This window comes from Acartia tonsa, chromosome 6 (assembly GCF_053477335.1).
Source record: "Acartia tonsa isolate MP-2025a chromosome 6, ASM5347733v1, whole genome shotgun sequence".
NCBI lineage: Eukaryota > Metazoa > Arthropoda > Copepoda > Calanoida > Acartiidae > Acartia > Acartia tonsa.
This window is the reverse complement of record NC_137265.1, coordinates 40914162-40934317: the sequence shown is the minus strand read 5'-3', so window position 1 is coordinate 40934317 and position 20156 is coordinate 40914162. Positions and strand designations below refer to the sequence as shown.

The 20156-nt window shown below is 31.6% G+C and overlaps 1 protein-coding gene across 5 annotated transcripts in view; it reads right to left on the bottom strand.

Annotated features, from left to right (window-relative positions):
• The window catches only part of LOC145322680 (uncharacterized), a 126434-nt gene that overhangs the window by 16946 nt on the left and 89332 nt on the right, over positions 1-20156 (bottom strand). For all 5 annotated transcript variants that reach the window (XM_080164876.1, XM_080164877.1, XM_080164879.1 and 2 more), the window contains exons 10-13: positions 8749-8855; positions 7223-7350; positions 6720-6844; positions 1281-1405 (exon numbers count right to left, since the gene is read on the bottom strand). In XM_080164876.1, coding sequence (XP_080021002.1) covers positions 1281-1405; positions 6720-6844; positions 7223-7350; positions 8749-8855 — 485 coding nt within the window. The remainder of the gene's footprint in view (positions 1-1280; positions 1406-6719; positions 6845-7222; positions 7351-8748; positions 8856-20156) is intronic.

Below are 20156 nucleotides of genomic sequence, written 5' to 3'. Positions count from 1 at the left end.
GCTTGTTAATTGACAAAACTGGCGAAATCTATAATACAAAGTAGCTTGATGTCTGTCCGTCTTTCTGTCCCTTAAGATCTTAGTACCACTGAACCGATTGGATTCTATTCTTCAGGGAACATATCTACTGGTCCTATTTTCTTGGTGCGTGGGACACTCCCAACCCACCCAAAAACAAAAAAAATCCTCATAATTTTTTTATGCAATTTAAAATGTAGTGGTTTATTTACCTCTTGGGACAAAGTCCCTAGAGGCTAGGGCCAAGACTGCTAGTATTATATAATAGATTAGGTTTTCTTTAGAGAAATATCGCTCCCTGGTTCTTAACCGTTAGCATAAATAAAGATTCACACTTTTAATTATGTTTTTTCTTCTTTTGTTGTCGGCATTATAAAGACAATATAAAATCAGAAAGGGAGGGGACATTGGGATTTTTATTAAACTAGTCCCCAAAGTTTCATATTAACGTTCTACGGATTCTTATTCGTTGCCCTAACAACTTTGGGGACTAGTATTGAATTTTGATTTCAACCACTTATTGTAATCTACAGAAGTGGTAATTTTGTATATCATCATAGAGACATCAATTTATCGGCCATTGTCTTATCACTTTAGATCACTGATATAAAAATAACATTAGATATTTAATCAATACTTGTCATTACTTATGTGTATTTAAGATTTTTAAAATGAATGCTTTAAAAAGTTTTTAGCTTGCATTACTAACTAGCTACCTAAAAAAAGGTCAATTATAAAATATGACTTGTAAGATTTTTTCTAAAAATATTTTTTGAAATTATTTTTTTTATGTAATTTCTAATTATTTAGTATAAAAATTGCGTTTAATTAAATTTATTTTAGTAAAAATTTGTTTTGATTATGCAGCAAAATTTATAAAGCTATTTATATATTTTAGATGATAAATAGTTTAGCGTTTTAAAAGGGTGAAAAATTACTTATGCTTGTTTAATAAAATATAAAAAAAAATGAAAAACTTTAATAAAATTCAAAGATATTTCATTTTTTTTAAATATTCTAGATGAACATTGAAATCTCAAACTTACGAAAAAAGCATTGAAAACCTAATCTTCAAAGGAAACGTTAAAACTTCCTAGTGCGTAGAAAAATGTTAATGTTTACATTTTTATCAAAAACGTGTATCTTTAATGTTAAAACCTCGGGTAGAAAAATCGCTGCGGCTACGCATAGTGGTGCGATTTTTCTCTCCATGTCAATAAACTACGAATATATAAATTTAAAAAAGATTGACTATTGCATGCCTAGAGCTGGAGGTTGAAGAGTGTCTCTGTGGAACTGGAGGCTTGGACCCTGTGCCACAAGGTCCAGAATTCGTGGATCCAGTCTCCTCGTAATCACAGCTGCTTGATCCGGGCCTTTCATCCTCCTGCAAATAATTACAATATTCAGATAATTAACAAAGATAAATATTCTTATAACATTGCAAAATTAATATAATCTAGGGAGGGAGGGAACAGTGGACTGTAAATTACACTAGTACTCAAGGTTTTTATCCTATTCGTTGACTGACTCAAAAAATGTGGGGACCTCTATTGAATTTTGTTTAGTTAGTTTCAAGTGATAGTATTCATCTTTATTAGGTGTAATTACGTTTAGAGGTTGTGTATCAATTTATCGTTCATTGTCTTATCCATCAGCATCCCTGCTGTAATGAAATTATATTCATGATAATTAAGTATTAGAATATATTGTTCTTTTTCTTTTCACATATTTCTAGCATGTTCCTTTAAATTACTTAATATCTTTTAAAAATTAAATGATAAATTTTCCTCCATACATGAAGTGTAAAAATAATCAACATTTTTTGGCCATAGGGAAAAACTTCCCTAAGGGAAATTGTTCGTGTTTTAAAAAATTAAGGCTGTCATTAAATGTGTGAAAGTTACATTTTGTAAGATATTTAGGTATTTCTTTCAGTAGTGAAGCTAATCTACAATCATGAAATGTCCGTCTGTACATTTCTCCTTTAAACACACTTAAATTACTTTGACTTCCTTATTTTTAATTAGCTTGTAAAAGCTTTAAAACATGAGAAAACTAGCGAGCAAATCTAGGGATCTAAAGGGATAAGACAATGGCCGATATATTGACGTACATCCTCAATAATAATACACAAAATTATCCCTTCAATAGATAACAATTAGTGGTTGAAACGTTAGGACACTCAACTTAATAAACCAACAAATCAAAATTTAACTAAAATCCCCGTGGTTGTTGAGCCATCGAAAAGGAAAAAGTTATTATAAAACGTTGGGGACTAGTGTAATAAACAGCCAAATGTGTCCTCCCTCCCTGTTTTTGACTGTGTTACAATGAACATATTTGTCCTTGATGACAATTCATGCAAAATCTAACATTCATTTCTTTATTTTTTTTCATGTTAGAAAGTCAATTAAAAGTTTGGACTATAACCAAATTAGAAGACAAAAAGTTTTAGGATAGATAGGAGAGTTGATTAGCTAGACAAAGACAATTTTCGGACAAACCAAAATCTGGATTTTTAGTGGCGAAGCTGCTAAATAATCAAGTTTGTCCGTTAGTTAGCCGGTCAGACCATAACGCTATAGGGAATAGATTTTTTCGGCTGCTATTAATGTTAACTGCTGAAATTTACAGTGTAGATTCATTTGGCATATGCATATCTTGTCTATACATTGTTTTATCCATCTGTCTGTCGGTCAAAATAAACAAACACTTATATTTTAAAGGTTTCGTGATGTTCCTATGATTTTTTCTGCTTTTACTCAACTTTGTGCGTTTGTCCAATCAATAATATATTTATAAATACATTAAAATTTTGCAATTTTCAAAAAAATCAAAGCTAGATTTAAAGTTAACTCTTACATGTTTTAGAAAAATTACTAAAATAATCTAAATTGTCTTAAAAACAAATATGAATGACCACAATTGCTAAGTAATAAAAAAAATATTATCTATAAAATTTGGTATCATATAATGCTTAGACTTTCTCTATTTTGTTGGATAAAAATCAAAGTATAAAATCCCAGGTGTTCCCTCACGTACGCAAATTAAATTTAAAATTGTTTAACCACAAAATGCCATACATCTGCTATTATTCTAAGCATCAAAACTTCTTGGATCTACTGCAGTTCACGGTAAAATATTGCTGGTAAGGAATATTTCCAAAAATCTATGAATTTTAAAGGCTGCTAGCTGCCAAACGGCTGAACGTACAGATCATGCCCGCACACTGTTTTAAGCAGCATAAGAAGGCCTACAAATAATCTGGAATAGCCATAAATCAATAATGCATAATTATCTCGCAGTGCAAAGAAATGCGCGAAAAAGACCTATTTTACGCGTTTTTTCTTCAGTGAAGCTTTCCCTGTGCATCATTGGATCTTGGATATTCCAGATTATTTGTAGGCCTTCTTATTGCTTAAAATGGTATGCGGGTATGATCTGTACGTTCAGCCGTTTGGCAGCTAGCAGCCTTTAAAATTCATAGATTTTTGGAAATATTCCTTACCAGCAATATTTTACCGTGAACTGCAGTAGATCCAACTTCTTTTTATCTTGTTGTTTATTGTAGCTTTGCAGGTATATAACAATGTAAGGTGTTTTTTTTATGGATTTTTGCTTTCTCGGCAAGGAATTTCTGCGGACCTGAACGAACATCCTAAATCCCAGGCTGCAATAAGTTTTATTTCCACACAAATACGTGATGAGGTATTTATAAATCAGCGAAAGTTATAAAAATTACTTTCTTTCGAAAATTTCTAGTTTATGAGAAATTTTTGTGAGAAAAGTGTTTTGCCTACAACAGAAATTATGTCTGTAACGATTGAGCACTCTTTTCATGGAAGCTTTAAATATGTTCTGGTAAGATTTTCAACTAATTTGAGCAAGGTTGAAGCAACTAAGGGCCTTGTACCCTAGAAAAATACCTCTTTAATTTATAGCCAGTTTTCGAAAAGAATAAAAATGGAGCGATGTCATGGAAAGGACTATACCCAAATATTTTTTATTTAAATCAATCAAATATAAAATTCTTAAATGATATTAATTTTGTTTAATGCAAGCAAAAGCATTTTTAGTTTCCGCTTGCCTGCACTTCACAGTTTTAAACTAAAATCCAGGAATTGCATAATATCAAAACATTTTTCAATAAGAGTATTAAAATTTTTAAGGAAGTGTTCATATTACAACAGAATTTGATATTAAAAAATGTAAAAATACTGTCAGACAAAATACCTAGTGAAGTAGATATTATAAGTCTTGTTATTTTGTTTTGTTTATATAAGCATCTGGAATAAATAAAATATATCAAATATCCATTAGCAACTGCTAACTTTATAACTAGCTGCTATTTAGCAACTAGTACTAGGAAGAGCAAAGAATAAACAACTAGTTAATGAATTAAACAGACAGCTTTAAAGCGGCTGCTTTACTCCGATCTAACTAGGTTTAATGTGTTTTGATGGCAAAGTTGCGAGAATAAAACTGTACAAAACCATTACCAACTAACTATTATCTAAGTGAAAAGGTGAAAGTGAAAATAAATTGCACATTGTCTGCAGGAAAAATTAAGTCCCTTTTTTTCTTATATCCTTTAGCATTAACAATGCTTTAATAACAATATTTAATTTTTATCAATAATTTCGTCTGGGGGCTCTATATTCAATAGGGGTAAGAAGGGACAGAAAAATATCCTTCCCAAGGATTATATCTAAGAATAAAATAGTCAAAAACAATCTCAGTATCAGAGTGAATCTTCCCTTAAAAAGAGAAACCTTAATATGATATGGGTATGTAGGTACACCTACAAAATTTATGAAATCGTAAAAAAATATAACGAATTTAACAGTTTTAAAAAAATAAAATACCAAAAGACGTTTTATTTTCTATAACTTTTGAGAATAACACAAAACCAATAAATGTAACTTTGTGTTAAAAATATTTCGTGCTAAAATATTATCACAGATTATTGAACTTTTAGCCTTTTAGATGTTTATTATTTCAAGCACTTTGCGACAAGTCTCATCAGAGATATTAAGGGATAAGACAAAGGACCCACCTCCCCTTTCATCACAAAGATAAAAAGTTAGACACTATTACTACGTTCTTTAGAAACTGGTAGTCTGAACCATCCAATCAAGATTGAATGAAAGTACCCAAAGTTTAAAAGCATCCGAATGAGATAATACATTTATGAGTCTTTGGGTACTCAAGTATAATTGACAGTCCAATGTGCCCTGCCTCCCTGAATCTAGCGCTGTTTATATTTTGATAGTCTCTAAGCAATATTTTAAATCTAAACACAAATTTTAATTATAATGTCTGGTAATTTTGACATTTTTAATTTTAATCTATCCATGTAAATGGCAAGTTTTATCATTACTTTACAGATATTACACCAGATTATCATGTACTCTAATAAAAAGAAACTTGCAGCGGGCTAAAATAACAATTCCTACCCCCCATCTACTCCCCTCCTACAGGATAAACGACCTAACCAATAAAAGATGTTCATGTTAGCAACCTAAATTGATGACAATTTTCCCCCTATCCTAATATCCACATATATTCTACAACCATTTGTAAATGCATCATTTAAAAAGTCAAAATTCATAAACACCTTGAAAATACAAAAGTTGACAGAAATAAAAATAATATAACATAACAGTGCAACATACTATCTATTTTGCATTAAATAAAATATAAATCATTGACCCATGAAGAAAAAAAAATTGTGTGTGAGAGGGAGGGAGAGTAGGAGAAATAAGAAAACACGCACAGTTGTGTCCAAAGGTAGCAGAGTAGCAATAACAACCTTATTATATAATTATATATTATATAAAGCATATTGATCGTTGGACGGAAACATGGAATAATTTTAACAGGGAGGATAGGTACATTGGACAGTAAAGAATTCTAGCCCAAACATTTCTATACAGGATCTCTCATTTTTTAGATTAAGTTTCAAGTCTTAAAACCTTTAGCGCCCAAACAAAATTATGTACAGAATTCTAGCCTCAATAAATTGCAATGAAAATCTCCTATTTGTTGGATTAATTTAATCTAGTTTCAAGTTGTACAAACATTTAACATCCAAAGTTAATCTTTTAAATCTTCATAGGAGAAATATTGTTTTTCGTAATTAAGGGATGTACATGAATTTATCTTCCATAGTCTTATCCCTAAATATCCCTGGTAACTTCGCTTCTAAAAGAAGAGAGTAAGCGGTAAAGTGCATTTAAACAAAGAATTTAATTTGACAGAAATTTTGATCAGCAAAAATTTCCCAGGAAATTCCTTAGTTTGCACATTTCTTAGCTCGTACATAAATAAAATAATATTGCACCTCAAGATTTTTATAAAAATTTTTGTAAAGTTTAATTAATATAAAATTAAATGTTATGTAGCTTAGAACCAGCTTTCTAGAAGACCACTGGCAAATGAAAATATCGAAACTGCAGTGTAGTTTCTCTATTAAGAAAAAGTCTAATCCTAAATACTAAAGTAACATCATGTTCGTAGTTATGTACATGTATGTATGTCCATAAAGATCTCATAAGCTAATTAATTGCAATAATTTCATATTGGTCGTAGAGGATCTATGTTTAAAGTCTGTTCGTATGTTTTTGTAGGTGTGTGTCTGTTAAATGGAGAATTTCAACGATTTTTAGGTAACTAAAAAACTAGCCTATATATCTCACCTCATGAATGCGTTCTGGTGGGTTGAATGTGTAAGGTTGCAGGGCTGGTCTGTGATGTTGGCCACCCTTCTCGTAGGCGGAGCTTATGGTGTGGGGACGGTCAGTCAGCGGTGGTCCAGGTATACCTGACAAATAATAGAATATTAAATCACATGCTCATGTGTACTAAATGTTTTGACAGTGTTCTAAAATTTTGATTGCCTGTCCAAATTATCATACATACAAAATGGATTCAGTAATAAGGTGCAGTGAACAAGCGATTAAATCTAAAATAATATTTATCATCAAGTATGCCCCCAACGACAGCTGAAAATCAGGTATAGGTTTTTAGATTTGTTTTCCGAATTCATTTCGTTGTATAAGCTGGAATGGATTACTAGGTGAATTCTTTAAATTTATGGTCCCTTTACAAGAAAGGCAATAATAAGAATATCAAAATTAAATGAAAAAGCTAAGCATTAGGTATAGAAAACAATTTACGTGGTTAAAACTATATTACTAACCTGCAACAAGTCCTTGATGACGTTGACCAGCCTGCAGGCCAGGCCATCCTCCACCACCTTGTACACCTCCTGGAGTTGAGCCTCCGGACCCAGACAGTTCCTGGTCGGACCCGTTGGGAGTCTTGTTTCTAAAAAAATTAAGATTTATTGGTCAGAGACATAAAAAGGAAAAACAGGCAGCCAGTGGCCTGAGAATGTATGTAAATTTCAGTACAAGGGTAAAGAACCACTAATAACCCACTAAGATAAAATAATATTTGGGTTTAGGATTCTTAAAACCTTCTATAAAAAATGTAAAACTTCAGAAACCTCTAGTGTACAACATATGTACTGTAGAAAATCAGAACCTGAATAAATTCATACCCACCAAACAAGGAGCTAATACAGTTTAGATAAAGAAGCACAATAAATTTCTTTTGTTTTTCAAATTTATAATTGAAACAGCTTATTAGAACATAATATTATGTTGTCTTGTCTTGAAATGCATTTAAAACATAAAGAATTTTTTTACAATGATTATATGTTGTATGTCCTTAAAATTTTAGATTCATAAAAACTAATATTTTCTTATAAAACTAGTAATAAATTATAACCAAATCAATAAAATATGATTAATATTCAATTAATAATAAGATTAAATATTAAAATCCGGAATATTTAATAAAAACAATGATATTTAACTTGACATAAATATCACATTTCAAATAATAAAATAAACGAGAAAAAAAATTCGGGTCAAGAAAAATGTTTTCTTTTTAATCATATACTAAAATAGTTGCTTCACCCGTGGCCTCTCGGGAAGGGCGGGAGAAATCAGAAAAAAAACTACCCCAAGACATTTAAAAAGCTTCCATGAAAAGTCAACCAATTTATTTTAATAATCTTGGTAACTAAAAAACTAGCTTTCGAACCCCTGGTTAAGTCTACATATTTCTTCAAACAGACAGACGAACATCCAACTACTTTGTACTTTTACAGAAAAAGCACTTTCTCTCGTGGACACACCGTCTCTTGAAAGGAAATGAACATTAAAGTATTTGTTTATTTGGCAGGAACTGTGTATTAGATAGAAGAGAGGAATTAGCACATCATTAAACAAATCTGCAAGCAAAATATTTGCACAGAGTTAAAGAATGTGCGGGGATGTTGTTGCAATTTGTTAACAATTTCTCTATTGCAAAAATTTGCAATTTCTAATTCCCAAACTGTCTAAACTGACCCCCTCCTCCCCTTTTTCCACACCCTTTAATTGAATTTAGAACACATAATGACTTTTGCAAAAACAATAATGTCTTTTTTTTGTATGCGGTGTTTTAAAATCTTAAATTCTAAAAATGGGTGATTGCCTTAAAAGGAAGGTTATGTTTTAATCCTTGGCAGTATTTAAGACATTTTTGATACTAAAAGCAAACCTACATTTTGAATAAAAATAATTAATTTGATTTTTAAGAGAGAAAAAATACTCCACTTACCATTTCAAGTATGGCAGATGTCCCAAAATAAACTTAATGGATATAGAACTATACCTGTGTGGGCTGCCAGGTCTAAGGAAGAGTGTGTCCTGGCTGGTAAAGCCACTGTCCTGCGAGGATATGGAACTCAGGCGCATAGGTCCGACTATTGTGTTCACTCCCTGAAAAGAATAATAATAATGAAACAAGGATGATTATGCCCAATATCAACAATGTTCTTAGACAAATAGAATACTGATAATCAATAAAAAGCTATTAACAGATATGCCAACATTGGTAACATGTAGAATAGCCTCGTTACTTAATTACTTAAATTATATACTCTTTGAAACAGGAATTTTAAAAAAGTTTTAAAGAGAAACTTGAGAAATCAAATATTTTCTTTATTTTAACTTTTCTTTCTTGCATTTCCCTTTTTGAATCCATTTCTTACTCCACTTTTTATCTTACCCCTCTTTATATTCCGCCCTTGCAAAGTCTCTCTTAAAATTTCAGGGATCTTCAGGGATAAGACAATGGTCGATAACTTGATGTACATTGTACATCCCCGATGATACACAAAATTCTTCTTCTGTAGATTACAAATAGTGGTTGTAACGTTTGGACAATCAACTAAATGAACTAACCAATCAAAATTAATAAAAGTCCCCAAGGTTGGTAAGCCAACAAATAAGAAAACGTTAATATAAGACTTTGGGGACTAGTGTTCCCTCCCTTCCTGAAAAAATCTTTTAACTTTTCTCTCTTTGATGAAAGAATTTGGTCAAAGATTAGACACAATTCGACCAAAAGTCAGGTTTTTAAATCAATATTTTTTATGAGAAAAAAGGCTTTAAAACACAGACATCAATTCAAAAGGTTATAATCTTCTACCCTGAAGTACTAAAATTATCAGTACAAGAAAAGTAAACTTACTTATTTTTTCTTTTTTTTCTTTCTAATTTTAAATATTATTGAATAATGGTTCTTTTAAATTATTAGAAACTATCGGATACGGGCCTTACACTAGTAAAATGTAGGTTTTTTAGCCACAAAGAGGAATACTCTGGAAATTCGAACTGATATCGTTTATTTATACCTATATAGAGAGCCCCACGTCTCTACTTAAATCATAAGTGCATAGCCTAAAGAATAAATTGCATTTGAACTTGAGTATAGTTTTTCTTGAAAAAAAGCTGTAAAAATGTGTTTTTAACCTAATAAATTCATAAAAAAAAATCCGCAAGTCAAAATATGAAAAATCCGGAAAGCTTTTTAGTAATAAAATTCAATATTAGTGTGATTGTGACATAAGTAACAAACATGCCATATTTTGCAATAGATCATTTAAAAGCTTTAAAACAATTTGTGTTGCTTGTGAAAGAAAAGGCAAGATTAAGAGAAAAATGAAACGTTGTTTGTTCTTAAAAATCTGGTGCAAATGAAGGAACTAACAGGTCTTTGTAATACTTGTAAAACATATTTGTAATTATGAATTATAAATTCAAAGTGATGTGTCTATTAAAAGCAAAACTGTTCTAAAAATAGTGACGGTCTGTTCGCCCGTCCATATAGTTTTTTCCCTGTTAACTTAGGCATGTTAGAATTGTCTTATTGAATTCAAACTTTGCATTATGATTCCTTTAGTAGTTGAGTATTTATTTAGAAAACGTAGCAACTGTATAATCGTTACCAGAATGTCCGTACATTTAAAATATTTACATATATTATAATTATTCTCTTAGTGTTAATGTTCATTTGTCCTAGTGATCTATTCCAGTATGAGAATCTGAATTGCTATAATAATTTTTTTGAAATCTTTATATACTTTGAAATTTACTTAAAATTTTTAATGCCATCTTAGTTATTTAAATGTATTTCTAAACAAAAAAAAAACAAACAAATATTATTGTAGATTTAAAAGAACTTCATATAAAATAAATGAATAAAACTTGTTGAAATGATGTTAGATTTTTGGAAAATAGAGGGTTTTATCAGCTATAAAATATAAAAATATGAAAAAAATTAGGCTATGCACTTATGATTTAAATAAAGACGTGGGTCTCTCTATTTAGGTATAAATAAATGATAACAGGTCGAATTTCTAGAGTATTCCTCTTTTTGGCTAAAAAACCTACATTTTACTAGTGCTTACAGCCCTCTATTTTCTTTACTTGAAAGGGTGGTGGTAACTAGGGTTGGGCCGGATAGTTTTTTGGCCGGATACCGGATACCGGATATCCGGCTGATTTCAAATGCCGGATATCCGGCCAAATTACCGGATATCCGGCCGGATAACCGGCCAAATTACTACATATTAAAGTATCAAAAAAGGATATAGTCCCTTTCGTAGCAACGCACCTTAAGGGGCGATTCGTTGTATTTTTAAAATTGCTTTTAATAGGTTATTTTACGTTAGGTTAGGTTATATTTGGTTAGGTGATTGCCCCGCAGGGCTAGGCAATTGGCCCCGCAAGGTTAGAGTCCCCTGCAAGGGGCTAGAAATAGGAGGAAAGCTACTGTGAAAATACGAATAATCGCTCCTTAAGGGGCGTTGCCACGAAAGGGACTATACCCGCAAAAAAATTCTTCATAAACTGGTGTTTTATATTATACTAGCGGCTACGTCCCTAGTATCTAGGGATATTAGAAAGGACATGAAAGTGCAGAAAAATAACTTAAAACCTTACAACGACTTTTTTATAAAAATTAAACGGACTAAAACCACCACCCTGGGACCTAAAAAGGAGAACCATATCGAACCATATCGGTTCATCAGTTAGCGAGATCCTTCGCTACAGACAAAAAAAGCTTACTACTTTATATAATAGGATAAAATTAAGGTTAAAACTTAAAAATTAAGTAACTATTAAATCTCCATAGCAAATATATCTAATTAACTATTACTACCCTCAATATGTAATATCAACCCCTAACGGTTGGAGGATGGGCGGGGAGGTGGCGTGAAATGCCTGCCCTTGTTTTTTTCTATCCCATTTTCTGTGTATAAAAGGTAGAGGGCTACAACTGAGTGACTTTCGAAATATTGGTATGACACATAACTAAGAGTTGAAAATTTTTAATACCTCCTTCCTGGCGGGCACAGGATGCCAGCAAATCTGGTAAGGTCATTCAGGTAAAAAGTAAAAATATTTTTTTTACTTAAACAAAGCATTTCATACTAAAATATCCTATAGTCGTACATCCTCATATGTAATATAGATGTTCAAGTCGATTTCAGGTTCCAGGTATAATCCTGCAAGTTCTGAACCTTTAGGTCTCCAGAAATCTTTAAATGGTTTCTGTGACCGCAACTTTTTACTTGAAGATTTCAAATTTTAAACTTAAGCTTTTTATATATCTTCATGACTTATTACAATTTCATAAAACACGTTGCCGTTTACCTGCCAACCGTCGGTTTGCGGCTGGCAGCTGCAAAGTACTGCTGCCACCGCCAAAATTTATGTTTTGAGATTTCTATTATAAAATTTACATAAGATAAACATATTCAGAAAAAAATTTTCTTCTAGCTTCAATAAAAAGAAAATTACAGCCATTTAAGATTAAAAAAAAACAGAGATTTTTGTTGTAAAATATAAAAGATTATATTGCCGGATATCCGGCCGGATAGTTTCAATATCCGGTATCCGGCCGGATATTAAAAATGGCCGGATATCCGGCCACACCGGATATCCGGCCCAACCCTAGTGGTAACCATCCACAAAATAGTTATAAACCTTCCTGGACTTTTGAGAATTTCATTGCAAAGGAGAACCAAATAGGTTCAGCGGCTAGGAAAACCTTCATTACAGACAAAAAAATAGTAATACTTTTACTATTAGGATAATGTTTAATAAAATAAGTATAATAAGGTGTTTTAATTTATAAAAACTGATTCTGGTCTAAGCTGTGCGCAGAAATAGGAAAATTGAGTCTGCAAGTTTCTTCATATTTAGTACATATACAACTATCAAAAAGTTTATACAGAAAATTAAAAAAAGAATTTACACAGCTGCTATATAAGATAGACTTCTGAAATTTCTTATAAATTCCTAGTAAGCACCTAATCTACTACTAACTTTTTCTTAGTTATATATCAAGGACTGTAAGGGAAAAATGGACTAAAACTTTATATAAACCCCAAATTATGATTTACAAAATAACCCTTTATTGGTAAAAAAAGTTCATATAAAGCTTCTTTGTAAAACCCAATCAAGATTTAAGTTTTTTTTTGTAAAACATTCAAGAGAACGTGTTAACAGATAATTTGCAGTCAAAAGTCCTCTCCCTCCCTGAGGCTGATATTAATATATTAGAACTCTTGAAGGTTTAATAAATGTTTGTCGAGTATTTTGTCATTATTATTAATGATTTTAATGCAACTAAAAGAAATTTATTATACTCAACATTTGTTAATCAACGAATATATTACCAGGGATCTAAAAGGATAAGACAATGGCCGACAAATTGATGTACATCCCTAATGATGATACTCAAAAATAACCTCTTTTTTATTACAATTAGTGGATAGTTAGCGGTAATTGGACACTCCAGAAATGAATAAACTTATTAAAATTTAATAAAAGTCTCTAAAGTTGTTAAGCAAATGAATAAAAACCGTTATTTTTAAGCTTTTGGTACCAGTGTAATAAACAGCCCAATGTCCCCTCCTTCCCTGACATATTACATTTCAAATAAAAAAAAATGAATATCAAACTAAAGTTTAAATGAAAGATATCTTAACATTCCCAATAAACGGAGAAAGGTTATTTTCTATAAATAAATATGGAGATTGTTTAGTAAATAAACAACTTAAATCCCAGTTTATCCATTATGATATCTGTCATACATTTTAAATGTATTTATTTTATAAACAAAATTTGCATGTTTGACCTATTTCTTAAAAAGAAAAAATCAGGGCTCGGCAGCTGCGCGTCAGCCGCGCATAAGCCTCAAATTACTACCCACTTGTGTGAAGAAAAAAATTCCTAAAAGATGGATTGTCTGTTTAGGAACACGTTTAGACATCCAGCTGAATTTTAAAGTGAAATGAAATGAAATGAAATGAAATATTTATTTTATGACACATACAAAAAATATATATACATAACATGGTATAATCACAAACAAACAATAAAATTGATCATGATTACTTACAGTTTAATAATAAAGATAATATTATTCACATTCAAAATTCGTGTCAAAGGACTAAATAATCTCTCTCGAGGTAATATTAAGTAGCCTTTGCAGATAAGAAAAAATGATAAAAAAATAATAGATAACATGAAACATAATTATTTAAAACAAGAACTTACGCAATGATATATTATGGGGATTATAATATGGAATTGAAAGGAAAGGAATTGGAGGGGAAAATAACATGATGTGCGTTTGTAATATTGACTATAAACATTTTTAATTAATAAAGAAGGGTAAATAAGTGAAGACTTGTAGAACAGACATAATAAGTGTTTTACATTCTTAGGTGGCAAGAACGGCAAAGAAGTCTATAACATGTTATGTCTATTTTTGCTAGAAGGCATTTTTTTAGCTTACTCTTAAATTGATTTAGGTTTAAGGCATTTCTTATATTATCACGGTCATCAAAACTGTTCCATATCTTTGGAAATGAACAAATAGGAAGCCTCTCTACTAAGTTAATTCGAGAAAAGGGAATAGTTAAATTATTATTGTTTCTCAAAACGAAGTTACCATTTAATTCACCTCGTCTAGGCCACATATTATTAAAAGACCTTGGCAACAAATTATTTTTGTACTCATACATAAATTTTAGTTTGAAGTAATGTGCTAGAGATTCAAAGGGTAAAATATTGAGATTTTTAAATAAAGGACTAGAATGGCTATAGTAAGTTGCTTGCTTAATACATCTCACAGCCATTTTTTGTTTAGTGATTATGCCAGTAAGATTTGTGGGTGATGCACATGAGTAGATAAGGATTCCATAAACTAAATGACAATGAAAAATAGAGTAATATAGAGCTTTGAGAGCTTTTTCAGTGAGTAGACCTTGACATTTTCGGAGACAAAATAATGATTTAGAGAGCTTTTTGTTCAATTCATTTATATGAACTTTAAAATTTAAGGCTGGATCCAAATTAATACCCAAGAATTTTATAGCTGGAATATCACTTTCATGGTTGACAAAGTCAATTCTATGTCTAAGTAAAGGGTTAGGGTTAAGGGTATTTGGATCATTATCATCAAAATAGAGATTGATTTCATTCCACTGAATAAGGGAGGGAGTAGGATAAAATATAGTGAATTTTGTTTTGTTGGGATGTAAAGACATTTGATTGGCCCTAAACCACTGGGAAATATTTTTGAGTTCTGCATTAACAAATTCAACAAGCTCATTTAGGTTTTTACCAGAGGCTAATATAGTAGTGTCATCACAGAAAAGTAGGACTTTTAAAAGTGTTGACTTAGGCAAGTCATTAAAAAATATAAGAAACAAAATTGGACCTAATATGCTACCTTGAGGCACTCCACTGTCTATCTCTAATGGATCAGAGTCAAAAAAACCAAATTTAACAAATTGATTTCTATCTGTTAAATATGATTCGAACCAATTAAGCAAGTTCCCATTAATACCAAATTTCTGTAGCTTCATAAGTAGAGTATTTTTAGGCACACAATCAAATGCTTTGCGAATATCACAAAAAATTCCAATAGTATACTCCTTATTATTCATAGCTTTACTTACATGATTGAGTAAATGAATCATAGGATGATATGTTGAATTATTTGCCTGAAATCCAAATTGAAGTTCATCAATAAGATTATTATCAGAAAGATAAGCTTGCAAATTAATGGCAATGAACTTTTCTAGAATTTTTGAAAAAATAAGAAGAAGAGAAATTGGCCTGTAATCATTAAGATTGAAAGGATCTCCGCCTTTTTTGAAGACAGCTGTTACTTTAGCCATTTTAAATTGATCAGGTACAGAGCCAAGTTCAATTGATTTATTGAAAATATGACATAAAGGATCTAGAATTTGTGAAACGACTTTTTTCAATAAAAAAGATGATATTCCAAGGTAGTCACAAGATTTTTTTAGGTCAAAATTATTAACAATTTCAGTTATAATTGCAGGTGTGATTGGGGGAATGTTAAATAGGTTGTCAGATTCTTCAAGATAAGAGTCAGGGGATCTCTCAGTGGGGGGTATAGCCTGTCGAATATTAAAAGCAATGCTAGAAAAATGCCTATTAAATGCCTCTCCTATGTTCTTATCACCAATAATCTCATTACCATCAACAATAATCTTATTAGTTGAAAATTTTCTTTTTGAGTTCAAACCAGCGACATCTTTAATAATTTGCCAACTCTTTTTAAGATTGTTTTGGTTGGAGACAAGAAGATTACTATAATATAACTTTTTTGCAGTTTTCAAAACTTTGTTATAAACATTTTTATATTTAGTATACAATTCCTTATTCTCAGTTGTTGGAACTTTTGCTAATCTAGATTGTAATTCAAATTTCTTAATCCTAGACCTTAATATACCTTTGGTCATCCAATTTTGGATCATGTGGTAGTTTTTATTAAATCTAACTTCCTTAACAGGAATATTTCTCTCAAAAGAAGCTTGAAATAAGTTTTGGAAAATAGCATAGCTTTCTGTGGGGTTATTTTTTGCATAGACTTCATTAAAAGACAAATTACTTAAGTCATCTTTAAAGCTTTCAATATTAACATCAGAAAAATCTCTAGTGGAAATTACTTTTGGGTTTGTCTTGTGTTTATTAGTGCTAATAAGATGAAAAGTTGAGAAATGGTCGCTCAAATAAGTAGTTATTACTCCAGAAACCATTTGATCCTTAATATCATTTGTCCAGATGTGGTCAATAAGCGTAGCTGTATTGTTATGGGCTGAGACTCTTGTAGGATTAGAGATCAGCTGCAGAAAGCCAGCGCTAAAAAGCATGCTGACAAAATCAGCTGTATAATTATGTACATTGTAAGCAAACAAATCTAAATTAAAGTCTCCACAAAGAATTGCTTTACATTTTCGCTCCATAATAGAGTCTAAAATGCCTTGAAAATGTTCCAAAAATAACTCTATTTGCATATTAGGTGTAAGATTGTTTAACCCAGTGCTAGGGGGTCTGTAGAAATTACCAATAACAAGTTTTTTCTTGTTGCTAAACTCCAATTCTATGAACAAACTTTCAATAATTTTTTCATGAAAAATGGGATACTCATTTAGAACAGAAAAATTTAAAGATTTGTTAATATAGAAAGCTACGCCTCCACCCACAAAAGTTGTTCTTGTTTTAAATAGAATAGGGTGATATAAAGATATTTCAAAGATGGATGGAATAACAATGGAATAACATTCTTGTAAACAAATGATGTCAAAAATAACCCCTTTCTCTTTCCAAAAATGAATTAGATCAGAAAGGCTAGAGAATTTAGAATTAATAGATTGAATATTTAAACTGAGGATAGAAATATTTTTAGAATTTTTAAATTTTTCACAAAATTTATCAGGAGAATAGTATGAGCTCTGTATATCAATTTCTCGATAAATATCAAAATCTTCATTTTCTTCAAATAGCAATCTGTGAAAATTTTTGTTACTTAGATTGTCTGTCCCAAATCTATGAAATGATTCATTCATTTAGAATAAATCCAATGTATGAATAAGCAATATACAAACATACACACCAAAAGTAAGAAAGGATAAAGAGGGGGTGCAGGAAAAGGAGGGACTGGATATGGGTGGGAAAAAGGGGGGGGGGGGGTTGAAAGTCATAAATACATACATACAGGTGTACAAGGGTGTAGGGGTTGTAAGAAAGGTATGAGAATGGGAGGGGGTAGGTATAAATCTTATATTTCCGGTAACACGGACAATTTTTACTATTTTTCATATCCTATATGTGGGGTGTCCAACAAATTTTTAAAATGTTAAAATCATTAAAGAAAAACAAATGTTTTTTAGAAGAGGTATAAAAGATAAGTTGTAAGGTACTGAATAAAATCCTAAGTATTATAATAAAATATTTTTTTTTAACTAGAGCTAAAATTATTAAATATTGAAGAAAAAAAAAACCAGAGGAATCAGATAAGAATTAATGCTAAATTTAGGAGAAAAAAATAGGTTTTTTTTTATTTAAAAGTAGATTCTTGTAGGAATATGTTGATAAATCTAATCTTTAAATGAATTAACATTAAAGGTAGAGCAAGCAAGGTCATTATCATTTGGCAATAGACCTTCACCTTTTTCAATTTCACCTTTTGTAGCTCCATTCTTTACCTCCTGCCAGCTGCTTTCTCCTGAATCCTTATGTTCTCCTTGGGCTCCACCAGCATGCTGTCCATCCCGACCAGAATACTGTCCACCACGCCCTCTACCACGTCCTCCAGGAACACCTCCACGTCCACCAGGAACACCTCCACGTCCAGCTGGCACTCCACTATGTCCACCATGTCCAGATGATTGGCTCCAAGACCCTCCATTGCCTCTAACTGGGCCCTTAGATCTCAGTTGCCGATTGTTTGTAGGAAGATCTGCTCTACTTTTTCTGGAGGGTGATGAGTCATTGAGGGAGGCAACAGCTTTGTCAACCTCTGCTGTAGGATCTGTTCTTATATCCTCAACAAAGAATACCTCTGAGAACCCAGCTCCAGTTTCATTAGACTCCTCACCTTTGCTGTCAGCCAGAGAGAATCTCAGGTTCCCATCAAATGCCCAAGCAGCCTTAACCCTAGGGTCTTGTTTCAGGGCCATCAGATATTTATGGTTCATTGCTGTAAGATCAGGAAATGCAGAATAAAATTTGACACCCATTGTTGTCTCTGCTGCCGTTGGATTTGGCATAAATTTTCTCTTATACCTAAGGAACAGATTTCTCATATACCTTGACATGAATCTTATGATGATAGTTCTTGGAAGATTATTTCGTTTTTTACCAACAAAATGACCATTAGAAAGGAGATCAAAGACTTTAGGAACCGAGTCAATCTTAGTAGGGCCCCATTCTGTGTTCACATCAGTGTCTTCAGGCTTAGGGGTAAGCTTCCTCAGCACAGGCTCAATGATAGCATTGTAGGCAGTAGTAATGCATGCCTCATCAGCTCCCACTTTCTTAACAAGCTCAGAAGAGACAGATAGCCCATGAATTCTAATGGTCCAATTGCGATTGTACTGCTCATTACTGTTGCAGTATAACTTTAAGTCACTGCAACATTTTTTGAGGTTTGACTTATCCAGAGATATTTTTGAATCACTTTTGTTAGCATTGCATAACAGTTCTTTTAGTTACATTATGACGATGACACTGAGGCTTACACGCGACTGACCCGCGTTGCCGAGCCCTGGATATTATCAATTCTAAACTATAAAGAAAGGCAATGAAATGTTCAAGATAACTTTTATTAAATATTGGGAATAGTGGGTTTATTCTTATTTTTTTATAGGTATACTATGTAAATCTGTTTTTACTTTATGTTTAAAAGCAAAAATTTGCATTAGAAAGGCAAAGGTTTCAATTCTTTTGTTAAAAAGAAAATATTCTTGTACTTTGAGCTTTACGTTCAGACTTTTTGACAACACAATGCCTATTGCTTACATTATATATTGCATAATAGGAGTCGAGCTTGTAAATATTTTTTTAGCATTATATAAATGTGTGTAATACATGCAGAAAAATGTGTTTTTTTTTCGTTTTAGTTCAAGGCCTATCTTGTAGAAAAATATGGAAGAATATAAACAATTTTATAAAAGAATGGGGCATAGGCCCTTTCGTGGCAACGCCTCTTAAGGGGCGATTCGTCGTATTTTCAGACTGGCTTTTAATAGGTTATTTCCCCGCAAGGTTAGGCAATTGGCCCCGCAAGGATAGAGCACCCTGCAAGGGCTAGAATTAGGAGAAAATCTACAGTGTAAATGCGACGAAACGCCCCTTAAGAGGCGTTTGTTTCTACGAAAGGGATAATACCCAAACTTTTTTCTATTTAATATTTGTTGAACTAAATTGGCTGAATAGAAGATGCACTGTTGAAACACACATGGAGTTAAACGTAATCCAAAGTTACATAATAAACGTGTTAATCCTAAAAATAACATCTTTGATAAAAATAAATAAGCAATTAAATTTTTTGCCGTCTTTATTAAAATATATATATTGCAACATTAGATTTTTACCTTTTTCCCCCAATCTATAATATAATATAATATCTGTTTATGAGAGGGTGTAAAATCGGTGATTTATTCTCAAAATTATTTATGGACATACATTTTACTTTTATCTATTCATGCATACACATTGTAGATAAAGGCTATACAAAGTTTTAAAATACATGCTTTTAGTAACAAGAGGAGTACCTATGTCCAGTATGATCTTGTAGGTCCAGGGCAGGTTTTAGGCTATAAGGAGGTGTCAATATAACAGATCGACTCAGTTTCAGTTAAGATATTAAAATCCATTGATTACAGTGATTTATTGCTTTCTTGA